Genomic DNA, 20,797 nt, shown 5'->3' on the forward strand with positions numbered 1-20,797 from the left:
CTGTCGTACCAATCGAGGAAGAGCAGGGAGAAGGAGCACATCACCAGGAAGAAGAGCACCCACACCCGGAAGCCTGCGTTGTTCTTGATGGCCTGGGGGAGGAGGGGAGGGGGTTGGTCCGAAAGGCCCGTGCGTGTCCACCGGCGCTCCCCCTGCAGGGCTGGGACTGTGGGGGCAGCTCCAGCCTGTCCCTACCTTGCACGGATGGCTTAGTTTTTAAGCAAAACCGAAAGGTGGGTTTAAGATCTATTAGAAGACAGACAGGGTGCCTTGCCCTCGCTGGCTAGCCACCATGTGGTGCCTCTGCACGAGTCCCCCAGGAGAAACGGCTCATGTCTGCCCAGGGTTAGACCCACACAGGCAGGTTCAGCATGCGTGTCTGCTACCCTGGCCTGTGTTTCCTGGCAGTGCGATGGAGGTGGTGGCCCAAGAGTGGTCCCACATCAACCCAAACCTGAGGACTGCACCCAGAAAATAAAGTCCACTCGACAGAGTCGACTCTGGTGGTCCCATCGAAGACCAGGGCTCTGGTCCAACAAGCTTCTCCAGTGGCACCCAGCCTGGACTTAGGGAGTGGCCCCTGCACCCCAGAACGCTCCTCTGCAGGGCAATGAGTGGGCCCTGGGCTGGGCAGGATGGAACTGTGGAACCGGTCCATCCAGTGCATGGTCCTGCGACCTGCCCTGTGTGTGCGGCCCTTGACGAGGCGACCACCACCCTGGACTCAGTGCCTCCAAGTCATTCTCGGGGCCTAGAGTACCCACCTCTCTGATGTCTTCATTGCCCTCCTTGATATTCTCAGTTGCTCCAACTACTAACTGGTGAATATTGTCAATCTCGGCTTCCTGTGGAGGACAACAGCAGATAAATATAACTGTCCTCCTTCCCCAAGTGTCTGTCACAGTAGAAACAGCAGCTGCTGCATGCAAAGGGCAGGGGCTTTACACACGTGAACCCACATGTTCTCACAGCACCCAGGAGGTAGGCAACACTCCCATTTTACCAAAGGGAAACTTCCGGCTCAGAGAAGCTTAGTAACTTTCCTGGAGAAACACAGCACCCAAGTGGCAGGACTGGGACTGGACGGGGGCCTTGTGCTCCCTCCACCCCAGCTTGCCACCTTCCCATCCACTCACCGGACAGGAAGGGACAAACGTACGAGCCTGATCACAGAGCAGCTGCCACACACCAGGGCTTTCAAGGTGCACGTGGCTTTAAAACACACACAGTAGCTTCAAAATGGTGCTTTGGTTGCAAAATTTTAGTCAGAATACTTGGAAACCTTACATGTGGGCTCCTGGGCTTACACAGAAGCGTCTGGCTAATAACCCATCCTGCACCCCAACACTGCCCTCTAAGGGGCAGGGCTGGCTGTCCTTCCCCCTTCCTCTAGGGGGTGGGTGGGAATGTAAACAAGCTCGGGTTTTAGGGAAACCAGACTGACATGGAATCGGTACCGCAGAGAGGAAAGTGACCTTCAGCCACCCGCTTCCCAGCAGTGAGAGCCACACAGTGGAAGACCCGAGGGCCAGGGACCGCCTTGTTCTCTAACTGCGTCTTGGAGACGCTCCCAGTGGGGGCAGGTGCTCCCATGAGTGTGTTGTGAGAGCCACCTTGCAACACAGATGAGAAATCCCAGACACACTCAGCTCTTTTCAGGTCTTAGAAATCCTGGGAAGCCAGGTGCGGCTCAGTCTGTGCTCTGCAAGCCCCTCCCAGGTCAAGCCCCGGAGCCCTGGGTGTGACGCAGGCTGGGCCTTGCTCCCACCCCGCGGGGTGCCTGTCCAGAACTCCAGGACAGCTGCTTCCTGTCTGAGAAGCAGCCCCCTAACCAGAAGCAACTGTGAATGGCAGTCAGTGCCCCTCGGTGGCTGGGCTGAGGAGCAGACACAATGGCTGTGGAAGTAAGTGCTGCTAGTGCACTCAGCCACTCAAAACCTGAGTGCTTCTCGCTGCACATAGGCTCTGCCCGCTGGTGAAGCTCTGGCTGTGCCATGAAACAGGGCATCACCCAGGTCGGCTGCAGCCACACCCACAAATAACAACGGTTCCTAGTTCAGTTCCGGATGGAGAGCCCAGGGCGAGCCGGGCACTTCCTATTCTCCACCCAAGAGGGACACGCGTGACCTGGGCCCCAGTCTGAAGAGGGGGAGGGGGCTGGGGAGTACCGCAGGTCATACAGCGAGCAATGGGGAACCAGGTTGGAGCTGGCTGTCTGGCTCTGCTGGGGCTCGGAGAGGGAGACATCTGATTGAGCTGTTTTCTGTGTTAGGTGGCTGAACTGATGCCCATTAGGCTTCTAAATGGAGGCTTAACATATATGGACTAGAATAGTTCCTGCAATGTGCTCATGAAAAGAGCAACTCTTGCAAACCTGAACAGCCTCATGTGCCCAGTGTGCAATGATCTGACTCTGGCTGTGTGGTTTAGGGGACATTTTGTGAGTGGAGTCTCTTAAGTCAAGTGGCCCAGTTTAACACAGTGGAGAAAAATGATTTTGTCCTTCAAACCTTCCAGTCTGTGGATGCTGAATACAAAAGGGAAATTTTATCAGGTGTTTTCTAAAAATTTTGTCGGTTAGTGGCTAGAAGAACTTCCAACAGCAGGCAGGTAGAAATGAAATGAAAATCCACTTATGAGAACAGTCACACTTCCTGTGAGGACGGGACACCCGAGGTGGCAGGGACCTGGCATCTGGGAGGGCCGAGCCTGAACCTGCAGCACTGCTGATTGTAAAGCTACTACCCATCAGGCACTGTGCTGGGCACTTTCCGTGGGTTATGTCTGTGCCTTACGACAACCATACAAAGGCTGCTCCATTTTATAGATGGAAAAATACTGTGGCTCAAAGAGGCTCCCCAGCTTTCCCGAGGGCACCCAGAACCGCAACCTAGCTGTCTCCCTTGCCCAGGGGCTCTGCCGCATGGGGCTGGGGCGCATGGAAAGTTGTCCCACAGTCCATGGAATTCTCTAGGCCAGAATACTGGAGTGGTAGCTATTCCCTTCTCCAGGGGATCTTCCCAACCCAGGGATCCAACCCAGGTCTCCTGCATTGAAGGCGGATTCTTTGCCAGCTGAGCCATCAGAGAAGCCCAAGAATACTGGAGTGGGTAGCCTATCCCTTCTCCAGGGGATCTTCCTGACCCAGGAATCGAACCGTGGTCTCCTATTGCAGGTGGATTCTTTACCACCAGAGCCAGCAGGGAAGCCCAAGAATACCAGAGTGGGTAGCCTACCCCTTCTCCAGCAAATCTTCCCAAGCCAGGAATTGAACCCAGGTCTCCCGCACTGAAGGCCTATTCTTTACCAGCTGAGCCACAAGCAAACAGTTGCAGAGGCCTGATGACCTCAGAAGAAATGTCCCAAGTTCTGAGTAGATGCCCCTGTAAGATAAAACTGAAAACAATTATTTTTTCTTACCTGCTGTAAAACCTTCTCTGTGAAGATCTCTTGGAGTCTGGTGATTTCAACCACTTTCCCTTCTATTTGCCTTCATTAAAAAAAAATAAAAAAAAAAGAAAAACAGAAAAACAGATACACATTAACTGTTAGTACCTGGTGATCTTAACAGCAATGTCACACATTTCTAAAGAAGTCGTCTCTTCTAAGTGAAGGCATGGGAGGGAGGGAACACCATGGTGACTCACAGTGGCCTGCTCAGGACACAGGCTCAGGAGGGCAGAGGCTCATGCTCCTCACTGGTTCCCCTTTAACGCCCTTCAGCTTTCTGGGTGTACTGGATGGTTTGGAAGCCCACCCCTACCACTTCATAAGCTGACCCCTGGGACCCCTGACTCCTGAGTCAGTGCGGGGCCAGGAGCACATGGCTGTACCCAGTAGTTACAAAAGGCAGAGTCTCCTTTAATGCCGAGCCCTGTCCTAGCAACACAGTCATACGTGGTGGGGATTCAGAAGAAAACGCCAGAATATGCTGTCACCCAAAACCCTGTTACCACTCAGCAGGTTAGAGGAAAGGGTACATTCGCCATTCAAACCAACTCTCTGTGGAAAGGAAACCTCCTTTGATTCCGGCTGAAAATATCCCATCTGGGTTCAGCACCAGAGCATGTGGGCCTCTCCTGGTTGCCTGGACAGCACAGGCGACCTTGGGGTGGTCTAGCGGGTGTGCGTCTAGAGGCTGAGCTCCCAGCCCAGGAGGAAGCAATGTTTGGTGGGGAGATGACTCCTCCAGACCAGGTGAGGGAAGCAGAAGAGAGGAGAGTGAGGAGGGGCCAGGGCAGGAAGAGCACCATCTTGAAGAAGGACTGGGAGGCCCGCCTGTGAGGGCAGAGGCTGCAGAAGAACCCAGGGCAGTGGTCAGGGGAAACCCTGCACTCAGCCTCCAGGGCTGCAAGGCTGACATGTCAGGACAAGTCTTCTTTTGGGAAGTGGCCACGATGCAACAAGAGTTTCAGCACGTCCTTTCAGAACACTCCCGGCATTCCCAGGGCAGCAGGCCCGAGCGCTTTCACTGGAGGGCTGGGCGGTGACCCTACTCACGTGGGCCACAGCCATGGGCCTTCTGTGTGGCTGATAGCCTGGTCAGGGAGCAGCCAGACCCCAGTGGAGCCCTCTGCAGGGCTTCCCTCTGCCAGCCGTCCCTGCTGCTGCTACTGCTGCCGCTAAGTCGCTTCAGTCGTGTCCGACTCTATGCGACCCCATAGATGGCAGCCCACCAGGCTCCCCCATCCCTGGGATTCTCCAGGCAAGAACACTGGAGTGGGTTGCCATTTCCTTCTCCAGTGCACAAAAGTGAAAAGTGAAAGTGAAGTCGCTCAGTCGTGTCTGACTCCTAGCGACCCCAAGGACTACAGCCTACCAGGCTCCTCCGTCCATGGGATTTTCCAGGCAAGAGTACTGGAATGGGGTGCCATTGCCTTCTCCGGCCAGCCGTCCCTATTTATACTTAATTAACCCCTTTCATCTTAGGGTAGCTAGGTACAGACAATCCCCTCCTGGCAGCTGTCATGACATGTGCCATCATGACCTTTCAGATGGGGCTGCAGCACCTGGGAGCCTGGGAGCGGCCCACAGAGGGTACCTCGCAGGCCCACAAGTTGAGGGGCAGTGAATTCTCGCAGCTTCCTTATGGGGGGCTGGAGGCAGGGGTAGCTACATTTGGCCCAAGGGCCACATGTGGATGCCTGAGCACCAAACTAAATGAGTAAAGTTTCTACTTTCTGGGAAAGTTGTAAACTAGGCCATTTGCTCACCCGGGAACCCCACAAACATACCTCACTTCGTCAAACAGGCTGTTCATTTCACCAATCAGGCGCTGATTTTCTTGTTCAAACTGTAAGGAAACACACACATTAACTCGAGTCTCAAAGCAACCCACCCAAAGGCAAGTGTCTAGCACAGTGAGTCTGTGCAGAACTCTTTGATCCACCCTCCGAGAATCACGCCGGAGCCCCTCTTTCCAGCATGGAGTGAGTCAGCGTTACTGGAAGACCTTGAGCATTCACGTGAGGATAGCCAGGCTGCAGGAAGAAAATGAAACCCCGCAGTGCAGTGGGGCTGCCTGAGGCTAGACTTCTCAACTCGCTCGTTTGAACCGCAAGCGTACAAGCTGACTTTTATGACTGATGGCGAGCGTGGAGAAGTGTGGGTCATCCCCGTGATGCGTGTACCACGTTGTGTGTGTCTCCAACCTTCTGTGTGACTGTGAGCTGCCTGGACCCACACACCTGTTCCAGCTGCAGTCACACATGCAAATGTCCTGTGAGGCACCTCTGTGCCGGGCACCGCACAGGGAAGAGAAGGGAGCTCTTGGCCTGCAGAGGCTGGAAATCCAGCTGAGGACCAGGCCACCCTGCCTTAGTACAGCAGCAGGGATGAGGAAGATGAGGGGTAGGGGCTCGGCTCACCTGGGTGCGCTGTGCTCTGCCTCTGCCCCTGCAGGGGAGCAGCCTTGCTATCCTGGCTGGTGCCTTCCCGTGCTGCTCTGCCAGGTTTCCTCAGCACCCTTGCTGGCTTCATGCCTTCCCTGCTGTCTAAGGTCTGCCCTCCCTCCCTTTTGGTCTAGGTGATCTGGTCCATTCCATCCCTGCACCATGAGCATGGGGCCACTCCACACTGAGGCCTCCACTCCACCCCAGACCCACCGGGTCAGAAGACAGAGAGGGGGAGCGGCAGGGGGTTGGAGGAGTGCTGGGGAAGCCCCCCCGAAGGGCCACCCCAACCACAGCAGGCTGCCTTGCTGGCTGCTGAGACGGTACTGAGATGGCCCTCCTAACTGTGCATCAAAAAGGCGATTCAAGGGAATATAACTTCACTCCTGAGTTTGAAAGAATCAGCTCCGTTAATTGTCAGCAGTCCAGTATTTAAGAAAAAAATATTATTACTTCAGCATGTGGGTGCTAATTTGACTAATTCTCTCAGGTACTTTACTCAGGTTTTGGATTTTTCCTTTGGGCAAGGGGCATTTTCTTTGAATTCTTCTAATGACAAAATATGGCCCCAACCTTTTAAATCTACAGTCCTTTCATGCTTTTGAACTATTCCTAAACAAAATTAACTAGTGGTTTGAGGTGGTTTATTACTGGAATGTTCCTTGAGAACAAAGCTTGCTTTTTTCCCTCCCCAGCTGAAGGGCATGTGGCTTCCATTCAGGCCTTTGTGTTACTGTTCCTTCTGCAGGGCTCCCAGTTAGCTATGTCGGGAGCGGATCACATTCTGGCTCTGACTTCCTGCCAGATGGGTTCTTGCAGTTACCTGAGAAATTCCCCATCCCTGGAGGAAGTGAGAGAAACAAAGGCCTGAAGGGATCAAGCAGTAAGGTGGGATGAGGGGAGAGGTGTGTCTATGGCCAGCCTTAAGGAGTGCAGGCTCCATGCACGGGGCGGGAGTTACAATGAAACTGCATTAACAAAAAAACAACACAGCAGAACCTGTTTCCCACAGCCCAGTGCCCAGGAGCCTTCTATCTCGATGGCCAGTCGATGGCCGGTCGATGAGGCAGAGGCCAGGCTGCTGCCCGCAGTCCCCTGCACAGGCAGGGTGGTTTCCGAGGTTGTCTGGGCAGCAAACCTGTACACCTCTTCTCTCATCTGCCGAGTGAGGCAGGGAGCCACCAACACCAGGGGAGGTGGGGGATACGGCAGGGGCTCCAATGACCCATGTCCTGTGTCCTCAGGGGGACTCCCTGGCTGACCCTGGGCCGGCCACTGGCCTTCTGTGTGGCTGTCAGTTTCTCTGTGTGAACAGACATGGTGGGTGATTCCTATCCTTTCCTGCCTGATCCTGAGGGTAGGGAGGGAAGCCTCTTCCATCTTCTAAGCTGTTTGCCCTTGGGCGGGTAACACCCTCTCAGTGCCTCTGTCTTCATCACTAAACTAGGGGAAACTAGAGTACTAATAGAGTTGGTAACAACTTTACCTCTATGAATGTTAATTCTTGTTATGTCATTCTCCAGGACTCAGATTCTGGATATGCAAAATGAGTCATTAAATGCTTTGGAGGCCCCTCCCTGGGATTCCCTGGTTGCTCAGTCAGTAAAGAATCTGCCTGCAATGTGGAAGACGTGGGTTCAATCCCTGGGTTGGGAAGATTCCTTGGAGGAGGGCATGGCAACCCAGTCCAGTCTTTTTCCCTGAAGAATCCCCATGGACAGAGGAGCCTGGCGGGCTACGATCTACAATCCATGGGGTTGCACAGAGTTGGATATGACTGAGTGACTAAGCACGCAGCACAGCACCCCGGTTTCAAGTTCAAGAGGACCACACGGCTCTGGGTCCCTTCAGTCTCTCGGGCGTGAGGAGTCCACGCACAGCACTCTCAGCGGGGCTCCCTGGCACTACACAGGCACCGTGCAGCTGCAGCCCCACAATCAGCACCAAGGACAGGGGGGCCTCCAGGCCCTGGGAAGACACACCTGCCGGCGTCTTCCTCCATCTCTGTCCCCCTGAAAAAGGGGCTGAGAGGCCTAGATGACGGGGAGGGTGGGCAGGCCCGTCCTGGGGAGAAATGACAGCAGCCAGCCGGCCTTTCTGGGCTGTTCCACGCTATACTGCTTAGGTCTCACCCCAGAATACGGTGCTTTCCCTCAGTGCAGACCCCCAGCAACTGCCAACAACAGTGGGAGGTGTCGCGGTTACAAGTCCTACCACATGGGGCGTCTAAACTAATAAAGCTCAAGTGCTCAGACGCCGCTGGACAGAGCAGGTGACATGATTTAACTGCTTTATTCCATTTAGAAGTCGGCCAGACTTTCGAACAGGACCTCCCAAAAGGGTTTATAATCTGGTTTAAAGGCTGCAGATCCACATTGTGCATACGCTGTTATAGAAATCCTTTTCTAATCCAGAAAAAGAAAATCACTCCTCCCAAGGCCTCTGAGTGTCAAATGAGGAGAAATATCTGCGCTGCAAAGACCTAAGAAGTGTTCACTAGAGCAACACAGTGGACCCACGGGGGGCTTGGCCCAGAGGGCAGCCTGCCTCTCAGCTTGGAGCCCACTCCCCAGACCTGCTCGGGGCTCTTCCAGTTATGTTTTATTTGTGCCAAACACCTTCACACCTGTGGCTCCGTGCCCCTCACCCTGACCTCCACCTGTGCCCCAGTGAACCTTCCCAGGGTCTAGACCCCAGCTTTCACCCGTGTGGCGCTCAAATTCTATCAACAATGCTCATGTTCCCAATGTGTAAGCCAAGCGTGGCCACAGACCACAGGCCCTGCCAGCCACCCACCTGGTGCTTCCAGGGGCCCTGCCTCACGGCACAGGGGCCATGGGACACTTTTCAGGCAAACTGAAGAACTGAAGAACAGGAGTCACTTTCATGTCTTTAAAACTTACCCCAAAGAAATAGATTACTAAGTGCAGTGGTTTCACTGGAGGCAAGTAAAGTGAAGGCGGGCTCAGAAAGGAGGTGTTTTTCTCTGTGTAACATCAGAAAACAATTTGGTTCCACTCAGCCTGACCACAAACATCTGCTTATATTAACCCAGGGGTATTAATATACCTGTATCACGAGTGATGAATGGAAATGTGCGAAGAATTACATAATGCTCCGCAGCCATTCTGGAACAAGTATCAACAGCTCATGTGGGTGAAATAATGGATTAAATTGCTATTATAGAGCTTAATTCATTATTTTACCCTGAGGAAAAATTCCAAAACAGTGACTATGAATTATGACCACAATTTGCTATTAACGCTTTCCAATTTAAAACCAATAGTGTGGCATTTCTTTTTCTTCATTTTCAGGGTTGAGCCTTTTAAATAAGATTCGGGTCAGTCGGACTGTAAGGTATGGTACTTGGCTATGAGCCCCCGTTAAGAAAGGAGTGAAGTGAACATCAAACAGCCTGTCATAACGGTGCTGAATGGAACAGCCTCCTGCCCCATCCTCTTGCAATAACGCAATAAAAATTAGGGAGGGATGCCCTGCTGGCTCTGATCGCTAGGGTCACCAGTCTCGTGACACCAAGGTAGCTAGCATTATTGGGACTGGTCGCTGGCACGTTTTTGGACGATGCTTCCGTCAAGACAGCACAAGGAAAGGCACGCATGGTGCTCCAGCCATCATTATGGAAAGACAAGCCTCACGATGTGAACGTGTGTTTCTCATACGCATCGATTACATCACCCTCTGAGCATGCAGGGAACGCAGGACCCCATGGGCCCAGCAATAATCTCTCACTGTTGTCGAGGAAACAGCCGCTGAGCAGCTGCTATGTGCCCTGCACTCCGCTGGGCGCTCATATATACATGACCCCATTCCTGACAACCCTGTCAACCTCCCAAGCTCAGGTTCAGTGAGGCTCAGCTTCTTGCCCCCAAATTACAGAGGCAGTAAGTGACACAGAGGATTCAAAACTTGCTCTGTCTCACAGCTCACGTTGCTGCATCATCTCTCACTGGGGCCGAGCATCTGCTGATCACAGATATCCTTGCTGCCAGCCCTCCTCTGGTCCAAACCCCGTGCAGCCGACAACTTCTGAGCCCACGTCTGTGGACGTTCACATGCTGCTGCTGCTCACCGCTGCCCGGTGGGGGGGAGAGGCAACAACTGGCAAACAACGGCCTGCCATTCCTCTACCTATTTCCTTTATGAAGTGGGGCAGCGTACTTTAAAAAAATCCTTAAATAGAAGCTACGTTCTGCCTAAACACAAATGTATTCTTTCTTAATGAAGGGACAGTGCTGTACATATTTTTATCTCTAGCAAAGATAGGGTGGTCACGTTACATGATCTGGGGGAACACATGACATCATTTACAGTTATAAACTTATTTTGTATAAACTGAAGAAGAACTATGAGGTTTCAGGAAATTTGGCCATCATCTAGCTATAGGGGAGCATGATCAAACTGCCCTTCAGTCTGCTGGCTTCTCCGCCTTGACCTGCTCTGGCCCTGTGTCTCAGGTGGCGTGTGTCTCTCTCCACCCTGGATGTGCTTTCAAACACCTGCTGTCAGGGGTCTCCCACGGTCACGTCTCCAGCTGGAGCCCCAGGCCCGGGATCCCAGCACCCACCAGACACCTCCCAGGACCCACACCTGCCCCTGATGGAGGGCATCACCCTGACTGCCGGCATCCTGCGTCCCCAGGTTAGAAAGCTCCCGGCTCTTTCTCCTCCCTCTCTCTCTCACGCCCAGCTGCCCTCCCCGATCACCAAGTCCTGCCCACTTCCCGTTTCTCATCTCTGCCCTCACTGCCCGCCCTGGCCATCACCCTCAACCTCTCCCAACTGGACTGGCTAGCAAGGACTGCTGCTTGGAGTCGTGTGCAGGCCTCTGGGTGGCGTGCTTGCTGGACTGGGGAGCACTGAGCAAGTATCCCAAATTGGAGGTGTGTCTGGACCATGACAGAAGCAGGGTGTCCTATACTGCTTTAAGGTATCTGAGTTACCTCCTGGGCTCAGAATTATTTTTGTCTATCAAGGACACAGGGAGCTCTGCCTCTTGTTCCACAGCCTCCGAGGGAGTGCCCCAGAGCAAGTCCCAGGAAAATCGAGGCTAATGGTATCATCACTGGAATCAGTGCCACGCTTCTGAGATGATTTAAAGGGGAAACTGCTCATCCGAGAGAATGAATGTTTGTGAAACAGCCCTGAGTACAAAGCATGTATGAGGCTCCAGTGAGCAGCAGCTACCACCCAACGTGGCCCTCCAATCCTGCCGTGAGTGCAGCACACACATCACAGCCCTTCCTCTGCATTCATACGTGCGCGCATGCACACACACACACACACACACACACACACACACACACACACACACGAGGGCATGCCCGGCTCCCCTCCCCTGCCCCCGGCCCTGCTAGAAATGGACCAGACTGGGGCTCGGACCAGGTCTATCGCTTTTCTTCTGAAATTCAACCAGAGATGATAAGCTGCAGCTGGCAACTAGGGCATGGGTGACTAAAAGGTGACACTGGCAGTTAAAGTGGCACTCGTCATTTGCAGTCATTACTTACGCTTTCTTCACAGTATCATGTACCAGCAATTCAAACAATTAAAAAGCACCATAGCAATGAATATAAAAGAGTCATTTAGAAGACTGTTTTACTGCTGCCAAAAAGACATCTAATATTAGTAATGTTATTCTAAGGCAATTTCTTCCTTAATTATGCTATTGCAAATTTAAAGCATATGAAAAGTATACTAAGAATTAGGAAATCAAGTGGAAAATTGTATCTAAACTATAATTTTTAAAGCTCAGCATAAAAATAAGGGTAACAGCATTTAGGATGACCTTCTATTCAATGAAATATTCTTACTAAAACTAGTTAAAAACACATGATTAGGAAGAGACTAGCTTACCATTTGTATTTCTTCTGGGGATAATTCATCTTCACCTTTGCCATCTCCCCAGCTTCCCAATTCAGGTTGTGCTTCGACTGGAACCTTTTCTGTTTAAAAAATAAATAGAAAGCAAAATAGTCACTTTAGAACAGGTTGGTTTAGGAGGTAAGCATATTAAAAAAACCCGAGATGAAGCAAAATTGTAGGGCTTTGTCCATCCATATTTGATTATCTCTCGGTTAATATTCAAGTACTGTGGTGTGATCCTTTACAATGTTTGGACCTGTGCTGTGTGTGTGTGTGTGTGTGTGTGTGTGTCAAAAGGGGACCCTCCATACAGTTTTGGTACTGCCGTGATCTCAGCAATGGTCACAAACCAAATGGATGTTTTTCTGGACCAGTTTTCAAGTGGACTTTACTTCAAAACACATACTCACACACTTACATCCTTCCCTCTGCTTTTTAAAGACTGTCAAATGTACGGGCAATTTCATTAAAATGTTTTCTGTATTTCATTAAAATACAGGAAATGACACACCACCCCTCATGCCCTTCCCTCCCAGAAGTAGCCACTCATTGGTGCTGTGATGTGGCCTCGAAGGCTCTCTCTGGCATGTTCACATACAAACAGATAAGCAATTCCCTGCCTCCCCTGCCCCCACGCCAGCCCAGAAATAATTTATAGTTTTGCAAGTGTGGTATTAATTATTTGCTTTTCACAGGTATATCAACGGTAACATGTTGTTCTAAAACTTGCTTTTTATAACTTCACAGTGCATCCTGGTGATTTTCCTATGTCACTCCACATAGATCTCCCTTGTTCTTTACTTTTTAAGTATTTATTTATTTAGCTGCAGCCTGCGGGATCTTTAGTTGCAGCATGCAAAGTCTTGGTTCTGACACTTGGGGGGTCTAGTTCCCTGACCAGGGATGGAACCTGAACGCCCTGCACCAGGAACATGGAGTCTTAGCCACTGAACCACCAGGGAAGTTCCTACTTCGTTCTGTTAAATTGCTGCATAATATCCCACTGTAAGGAATTCTCTGTGTAACTAACTCCACTGATAAACCTTGTACTTCTGCTAGTACGTGTGCCAGGACACACTTTGGTGCAGTCTGATGTATTCCAGGACAGCAACCTGGGAACAGACTGCTGATGGGTGGTGTAGGAACATTAACCTAGAGAATGTTTTCGTCATGATCATAAACATGGACTAGACCTCTGAGACAGCAGACCAACAGCACAGCTCCCAGAAGGGGCTGTGCCACCTGGGGCCCTGAGGGCGAGGCCTGTGTGTCTCCTTGGGGGTGGGTGGATGCTGGAGCTTCGCCCTTAGGTGGAGGCTGTAATGGGTCTTCTTCCTACAGGTGACTCTGTCTGCTGTCTCAGCAGTGCTTCTGGGCTTATCAGCGGGTTGCCAAGTACTTAAAAGGCAAATACCGCTTCTTTTCCTCCCCGATGTCAGTTAAATTCCCATGGCTGCTCTCAGTCCCATGAGGGAGGCAGAAGTCCAGAGTTTTTGTCTGGAGACTGATAAGGGAAAAGTACATAATGATGGTGTCAGTTTACAGACAGCAGATTAGGCAGACCTGTGTACAAAGTACAGTTATTATTCTGGATATGTCATCACAAAAAAAGAAAATTAAATGTGCATTAATTTTTTTAAACACCATCCTTGTAGAGAAGGGGGACAAAAAGAAGCAAATGTAGAAAAATATGGGAAACCTATTGAAAATATGTCCATGACTTTGTGCAAGTTTTTAGAAAATGGCTGTTTTTGTTTTTTTTTTTTGCCAGAACCATCACTGTATTTATAAATGACACATGTACATCCCACCCCCGCCAGAGCCCAGGCTTCTCTGTCCATGGACTTCTCCAGGCAAGAACACTGGAGCGGACTGCCATTTCCTTCTCCAGCCTCTACCTTGTACTTGACCTCATTATGGTATCCATCTTGAGCTTTCACTTCTATGTGTTTAAGGATAAGAACACCAAAATTAGAAACAGAAACATCACTCACATCAGAATCAAGTATAAACCACTCTGAGCTAGAATGGGAAGTCTGTTAACAGAACTCACGCTCTCCTTTGCAGCCACCTGGAGCCATCCTGACCTGCAGCAGTTAAGAATCAACTTGAAGCATGGTGCCCCGAACACCGGTGCTTTGCCCAGACCTCCCGCCTGCCCCGATGCCGAGAGACTCAAGTCCCGATTCCGTGGTCCAGCACTCAAGGGCCTCTGCATTCCGGCCCCCCTGACCTCAAGACCCACTCCTCCTCCCCTTTCTGTGAGTTTTACTGACCCAGAAGTGCTTTCCTCCACTGACTGCATTCCACATCTCCCCTGTGCTCTGTGGCCTCTGAGTGTTTACTCATGCTATTCCCTCTGCCTGGAACATTCTAAGCTTCCCCCCTTTTCAGGTCCAGACTCATTTCTCAGGACCACCACCACCTCCTGAAGTCCACTTTGCCCATTTAAAAATTGGGTTATCGTTTTCTTACTGACTTGTAAAAGTCCTTTCCACGTTCTAGATACAGATCCCTTATTAGGTGTGTGATTTTCAAATATTTTCTCCCATTCCATGGGCTTTTTTCACTTTCCTTCCTTGTTAATTCTTTGCCAAATCTGAGATCAGGAAGATTTAGCCCTGGTTTTTGTTGTTGTTGTTGTTGTTTTTAACAAGTTTTAGGGTTTTAGCTCTGTAAAGGCCTTTGGTCTTATTCTGAGTTAGCGTTAATAAACGGTGTGACTCAAGTGTCAATCTTTGTTCTTCTGCATGTAGATACACAATTTTCCCAGCATCAATTGTTAAAGAGACTGTTCTTGCCCACTTGAAGGAAATCAACTGGCCAGAGCCACATGCTGTTATTTCTGGATTCTCAGTTCTGTTCCATTCATCCATGCCCATCCCTGTGCAGGCATCCCTGTCCTGATTACTGCTGCCCTGCTGTCTGTTTTGAAATTGGGAAGTGTGAGTCCTCCTACTTTGTTCCTTTTCATGACAGTTTGGTTTTCTTGAGTTCCTTGCTTTTCCTCATGATTTTAGAATCAACTTGTCAATTTTCACAACGAAATCAGCTGGGATTCTGATAAGGAATGCACTGAAATTGTGGATCATTTTGGGGTGTACTACCATCTTAACAACATTAATTCTTCTGATTAACTTGAGATGCTTTTCTATTTGCGTGTGAGTCGCTCAGTCATCTTCGACTCTTTGCGACCCCATGGACTGCAATCCTCCAGGCTTCTCTGTCCATGGGACATTCCAAGCAAGAACACTGGAGTAGGTTGCCATTTCCTTCTCCAGGGGATCTTCCCAACCCAGGGATTGAACCCGTGTCTCCTGCGTTGAAGGCAGATTCGTTACCGTCTGAGCCACCAGGGAAGCCCCCTTCTATTTGTTTTGGTTTAGTTCAGTCGCTCATTCTTGTCTGGACTCTTGGCGACCCCATGGATGCCAGATTTCCCTGTCTATCACCCACTCTCAGAGTTTACTCAAACTCATTTCCACTGAGTCGGTGATGCTATCTAACCATCTGATCCTCTGTCGTCCCCTTCTCCTCCCACCTTCAATCTTTCCCAGCATCAGGGTCTTTTCAAATGAGTCAGTTCTTTGCATCAGGTGGCCAAAGTATTGGAGTTTCAGCTTCAGCACCAGTCCCTTCCAATGAACACTCAGGACTGATTTCCTTTAGGGTTGATTGGTTGGATCTCCTTGCAGTCCAAGGGACTCTCAAGAGTCTTCTCCAACACCACACATTTCAAAAGCATCAATTCTTTAGCACTCAGCTTTCTTATAGTCCAACTCTCACATCCATACATGATTACTGGAAAACCCATAGCTTTGACTAGACAGACCTTTGTTAGCAAAATAATGTCTCTGCTTTTTAATATGCTCTCTAGGTTGGTCGTAGCTTTTCTTCCAAGGAGCAAAAGTCTTTTAATTTTTATGGCTGCAGTCACCATCTGCAGTGATTTTGGAGCCCAAGAAAATAAAGTCTCTCACTGTTTCCACTGTTTCCCCATCTATTTGCCATGAAGTGATGGGATTCGATGCTGCGATCTTAGTTTTCTGAATGTTGAGTTTTAAGCCAACTTTTTCACTCTCTTTCACTTTCATCAAGAGGCTCTTTAGTTCTTCTTCGCTTTCTACTATAAGGGTGGTGTCATCTGCATATCTGAAGTTATTGATATTTCTTCCGGCAATCTTGATTCCAGCTTGTGCTTCACCCAGTCCAGCATTTCACATGATGTACTCTGCATATAAGTTAAATAAGCAGGGTGACAATATACAGCCTTGATGTACTCCTTTTCCTATTTGGAACCAGTCTGTTGTTCCATGTCCAGTTCTAACTGTTGCTTCTTGACCTGCATACAGATTTCTCAGGAGGCAGGTCAGGTGGTCTGGTATGTCCATCTCTTGAAGACTTTTCCACAGTTTGTTGTGATCCACACAGTCAGAGGCTTTGGCACAGTCAGTAAAGCTGAAGTAGATGTTTTGCTGGAACTCTCTTGCTTTTCTTGATGATCCAATGGATACTGGCCATTTGGTCTCTGGTTCCTCTGCCTTTTCTAAATCCAGCTTGAACATCTGGAAGTTCACAGTTCATGTACTGATGAAGCCTGGCTTGGAGAATTTTGAGCATTACTTTGCTAGCGTGTGAGATGACTGCAATTGTGTGGCAGTTTGAGCATTCTTTGGCATTGCCTTTCTTTGGGAAGTTATTTCTCCACTGATCTCCAGTAGCATATTGGGCACCTACTGACCTGGGGAGTTTCTCTTTCAGTATCCTATCATTTTGCCTTTTCATACTGTTCATGGGGTTCTCAAGGCAAGAATACTGAAGTGGTTTGCCATTCCCTTCTCCAGTGGACCACATTCTGTCAAATCTCTCCACCATGACCCACCCATCTTGGGTTTTCCCATGGGCATGGCTTAGTTTCATTGAGTTAGACAAGGCTGTGGTCCTAGTGTGATTAGATTGACTAATTTTCTGTGAGTATGGTTTCAGTGTGTTTGCCCTCTGATGCCCTCTTGCAACACCTACCGTTTTACTTGGGTTTCCCTTACCTTGGGTGTGGGGCATCCAGTCCCACCACTTCATGGGAAATAGACGGGGAAACAGTGGAAACAGTGTCAGACTTTATTTTTCTGGGCTCCAAAATCACTACAGATGGTGACTGCAGCCATGAAATTAAAAGATGCTTACTCCTTGGAAGGAAAGTTATGACCAACCTAGATAGCATATTCAAAAGCAGAGACATTACTTTGCCAACAAAGGTTCGTCTAGTCAAGGCTATGGTTTTTCCTGTGGTCATGTATGGATGTGAGAGTTGAACTGTGAAGAAGGCTGAGCGCCGAAGAATTGATGCTTTTGAACTGTGGTATTGGAGAAGACTCTTGAGAGAGTCCCTTGGACTGCAAGGAGATCCAACCAGTCCATTCTGAAGGAGATCAGCCCTGGGATTTCTTGGGAAGGAATGATGCTAAAGCTGAAACTCCAGTACTTTGGCCACCTCATGCGAAGAGTTGACTCATTGGAAAAGACTCTGATGCTGGGAGGGATTGGGGGCAGGAGGAGAAGGGGACGACAGAGGGTGAGATGGCTGGATCGCATCACTGACTCGATGGACGTGAGTCTCAGTGAACTCCGGGTGTTGGTGATGGACAGGGAGGCCTGGCGTGCTGTGATTTATGGGGTTGCAAAGAGTCATACACGACTGAGCCACTGATCTTCTTTGGGAATGGAATGAAAACTGACCTTTTCCAGTCCTGTGGCCACTGCTGAGGTTTCCAAATTTGCTGGCATATTGAGTGCAGCACTTTCACAGCATCATCTTTTAGGATTTGAAATAGCTCAACTGGAATTTCATCACCTCCAATAGCTTTGTTTATAGTGATGCTTCCTAAGGCCCACTTGACTTTGCATTCCAGGATGTCTGGCTCTAGGCTGGTGATCACACCATCGTGGTTATCTGGGTCATGAAGATCTTTTTTGTACTGTTCTTCTGTGTATTCTTGCCACCTGTTCTTAATATCTTCTGCTTCTGTTAGATGCATTTGGATCATGTTAAATTTCTTTCAACAATGATTTGTAGCTTTCAAAGTATAAGCCTTACACTTCTGTTTAGTTTATCCTTTTTGATATTATCATAAAGGAATTCCTGCTTTTTACATTTCATTTCTGGATTGTTCATTAAGTATATAGAAATGAAATTTTTGTTTAATGGTTTTGTATCCCAGAACCTTGCTGAAACTCATTTACTACTTGTCTTTATTGGTGGAGCTCTTAAAATTTTCTGTATACAATACCAGGCTGTTTATGAATAGAAAATATTTCCTTCATAATTGCCTCTGCTATCTTGGCCAGTCTATTAATCGACTTCCAATGTTCAACTGATAAAGAATCCTGCCAAACCTCAGTGTCAAGCAATGGACTGCTTCATAGTTGGCTCCACAAACCAATGTGCCAGACACTGCTTACCCCTTTATCCTAGGCTCCTGAAGTGCTCACAACAAACCGCAGCTACGTGATACTGTAAAAAAGTGGTGGCTCAGAGTTCAAGTAACTTGTCCAAGGGGAGGACAGCGGCCAGACTGAAACCAAGGTTCACAGTCCTTCCATGACATCATGCTGCAACCAAATGCTTCCCCTTCCCTTACCTCAGAAGGAGGGATGGCACACCTCCACACACAGGAAATAGATAAAGGTGGGGTGCAGCAATGGTAAAGCTTTCTTTCAGGAAAAACAGACAAAATGAAGCAGAGAAAGCTTGTTATACATGCAGCAACTTGTACATAAAGTGTGCACATTTTTAATGAGCACCAACTCAGATTTTATGACCCTTTGGGACTCTATGTAACCAGGAAAGAGATGACTGTGAAATAAGCATCAGCTAACGACCATGGAGGAAAGGGTGGCTGGGTGGAGCTGTGGGGACAGTGAGGCCAGTGGCAGCAGGGGCCGGGATGCCTGGGGGAAGAGAGAGGCCTTACCCAGTGGTGGTGGGGGGTGGAGGGGGGAGAGTCCCGAGACGCAGGGGTCTGCATTTAGAAAATGGGGGAACTGGTGTTTGGCAGTGCCACTAACTGCTGCAGCTGGGATGCTGACGGCCTCTAGAGAGACACTCTTCACACCACTCGGCTCCTGTATGTGCTGGTGAGAAGCTAAATGGGAGCACGCTCTCTGAATATTTTGTGGGGATGGCTTAGTCAGGAGATAATGGCATGATTATAAAGTATCCAAATAGTGACTTTAAGATAAAAACATAAACTGTGAGGAATGACGCTCTTTCACTCTGACCATTTGTTTTCTACCACCCAGAGACATTAAGTTCCTTTTGCTTCAGGCAATAGTTCCACAGCAACTAAAAGCAGTCAGTGTTCCATATAGAGGCTTCATTCATTCCTTCATTTACTCATTCGTTCATTCATTCTTTTCAACAAAGATTTAATGAGCACCTCCTATGTGCCAGGTATTGTTCTGGGTACCAGTGTTACAGCAGTGAACAAAGCACATACAGAAATTTCTGTCCTCGTGGGACTTAGGTTTAGCTCGGAAGACAGAGCATAAAGAGTATAAATGAGAAAAACATATAGAAGGGTAGAGACCAGTGCCAGGGAGAAACAGCAGGGAGGACCGCAAGTGGCAGGAGGCACAGCCCTTCATCCTCCTTCTACCAACCCTCATTCCTTGGGGAATCCCAGCCTGTCTCAAGTGATCTACAGACCTGTCCCCTGGCCTCCAGATGCGCAGACCCAACTCCCTGTTCAACCTCTGTGCCGGGCAGCCCCTAGCCTGTCCCTCCTCAGCCTCCCGCATCTCAGTGAAGGGCAGCCACCTTCTTCCCGCTGCAACAACCACTGCAGCCTTCCCTGACCCGTCTCCTCCTCATGCCCCACATCCAGGAAGCAGATTCTGTGCTCAACTTTCAAAATATATCCAGAACTCTCCGCATTCTCTCCCATGCCCTGGCTACCCATGCTTGGTATAATCTGCCATCATCTTGTTTCTGGGAGACTTTAGCAGCCTCTTAACTATCCCTATTTTGCTTCCTAAGCCCCCGAACAATCTGTTTCAACAGAGCACCCAGAGGGACCCTGCCCAAACGTAGTCCTCTGCAACGGTCTTCTCAGAGTCCTTCAGAAGGCTCATCTTAAGAAAAAACAAGTTCATGAAATCCATCTGAGAGGGCTGCTGTAACGATGGTGGTGACATCTATGAAGGTTCAGGACAGCACCTAGGTAGCACCCCGGAGGCGTACAGTAACCGAGTGCCACTGTGAGAGTACAGGAGAGGAGGTGAGGAGTGGAGGCGGGGAGGGGAGGCGGAGAGGGGAGGCGAGAGAGGACGTGAGGAGGGGAGGCGGAGAAGGGAAGCGAGAGAGGACGTGAGGAGGGGAGGCGAGGAGGGGAGGCAAGGAGAGGAGGTGAGAGAGGACGTGAGGAGGGGAGGCAGCGAGGAGGGGAGGCAGCGAGAGGGGAGGCGAGAGAGGACGTGAGGAGGGGAGGCCAGAGAGAGAGGACGTGAACAGGGGACGCTAGGAGGGGAGGCGAGGAGGGGACGGGAGGCGAGGAGGGGAGGCGAGGAGGCGAGGCGAAGAGAGGACATGAGGAGGGGAGGCGAGGAGAGGACGTGAGGAGAGGAGGCGAGGAGACTCGCGGGCCTCAGCATCCTGGGATCCACGCACAGCAAGCGCTCACCCCATTGCCCAGCTCTGAGGTATGCGGCACACTAAGCATGCATCCCCTACACACGCAGCCGCCCCGGCCAGACACAGGGACTTAAGATGTCCCCAACGGCGCTCTGTACATTTGCCTGTGTTGCAGGCTGTACAGAGACACTGTGTTTATCCAGCATCCTCCGTGTGTCAGGAGGTGCTCTAAGTTACAGGCCGGCCAGCAAACATGAAGACAGGAAGCATATAAACCCGGACATGCATTACACTGGCTCAGTTGGCTGATGGAGCCTGCTGACATCACACACCCTACCCAAGGCAGGATAGTCAGGTCCACATAAGGTCAGCGCTGACACGGGCACAGGGCAGGC

General features: G+C 50.0%; 1 protein-coding gene across 1 annotated transcript in view; it reads right to left on the reverse strand.

Annotated features, from left to right (window-relative positions):
* Positions 1 to 2: 2 nt before the first annotated feature.
* STX18 (syntaxin 18) overlaps positions 3 to 20,797 on the reverse strand; it is a gene marked incomplete at its 3' end in the record, with an annotated part of 117,760 nt that continues 96,965 nt past the window's right edge. The window contains exons 7-11 of the mRNA XM_010847792.1: positions 11,765 to 11,853; positions 5,235 to 5,293; positions 3,421 to 3,490; positions 765 to 845; positions 3 to 92 (exon numbers count right to left, since the gene is read on the reverse strand). Coding sequence (XP_010846094.1) covers positions 3 to 92; positions 765 to 845; positions 3,421 to 3,490; positions 5,235 to 5,293; positions 11,765 to 11,853 — 389 coding nt within the window. The remainder of the gene's footprint in view (positions 93 to 764; positions 846 to 3,420; positions 3,491 to 5,234; positions 5,294 to 11,764; positions 11,854 to 20,797) is intronic.

This window comes from Bison bison, unplaced genomic scaffold (genome assembly GCF_000754665.1).
Source record: "Bison bison bison isolate TAMUID 2011002044 unplaced genomic scaffold, Bison_UMD1.0 scf7180017864255, whole genome shotgun sequence".
Classification (NCBI taxonomy): Eukaryota; Metazoa; Chordata; class Mammalia; order Artiodactyla; family Bovidae; genus Bison; species Bison bison.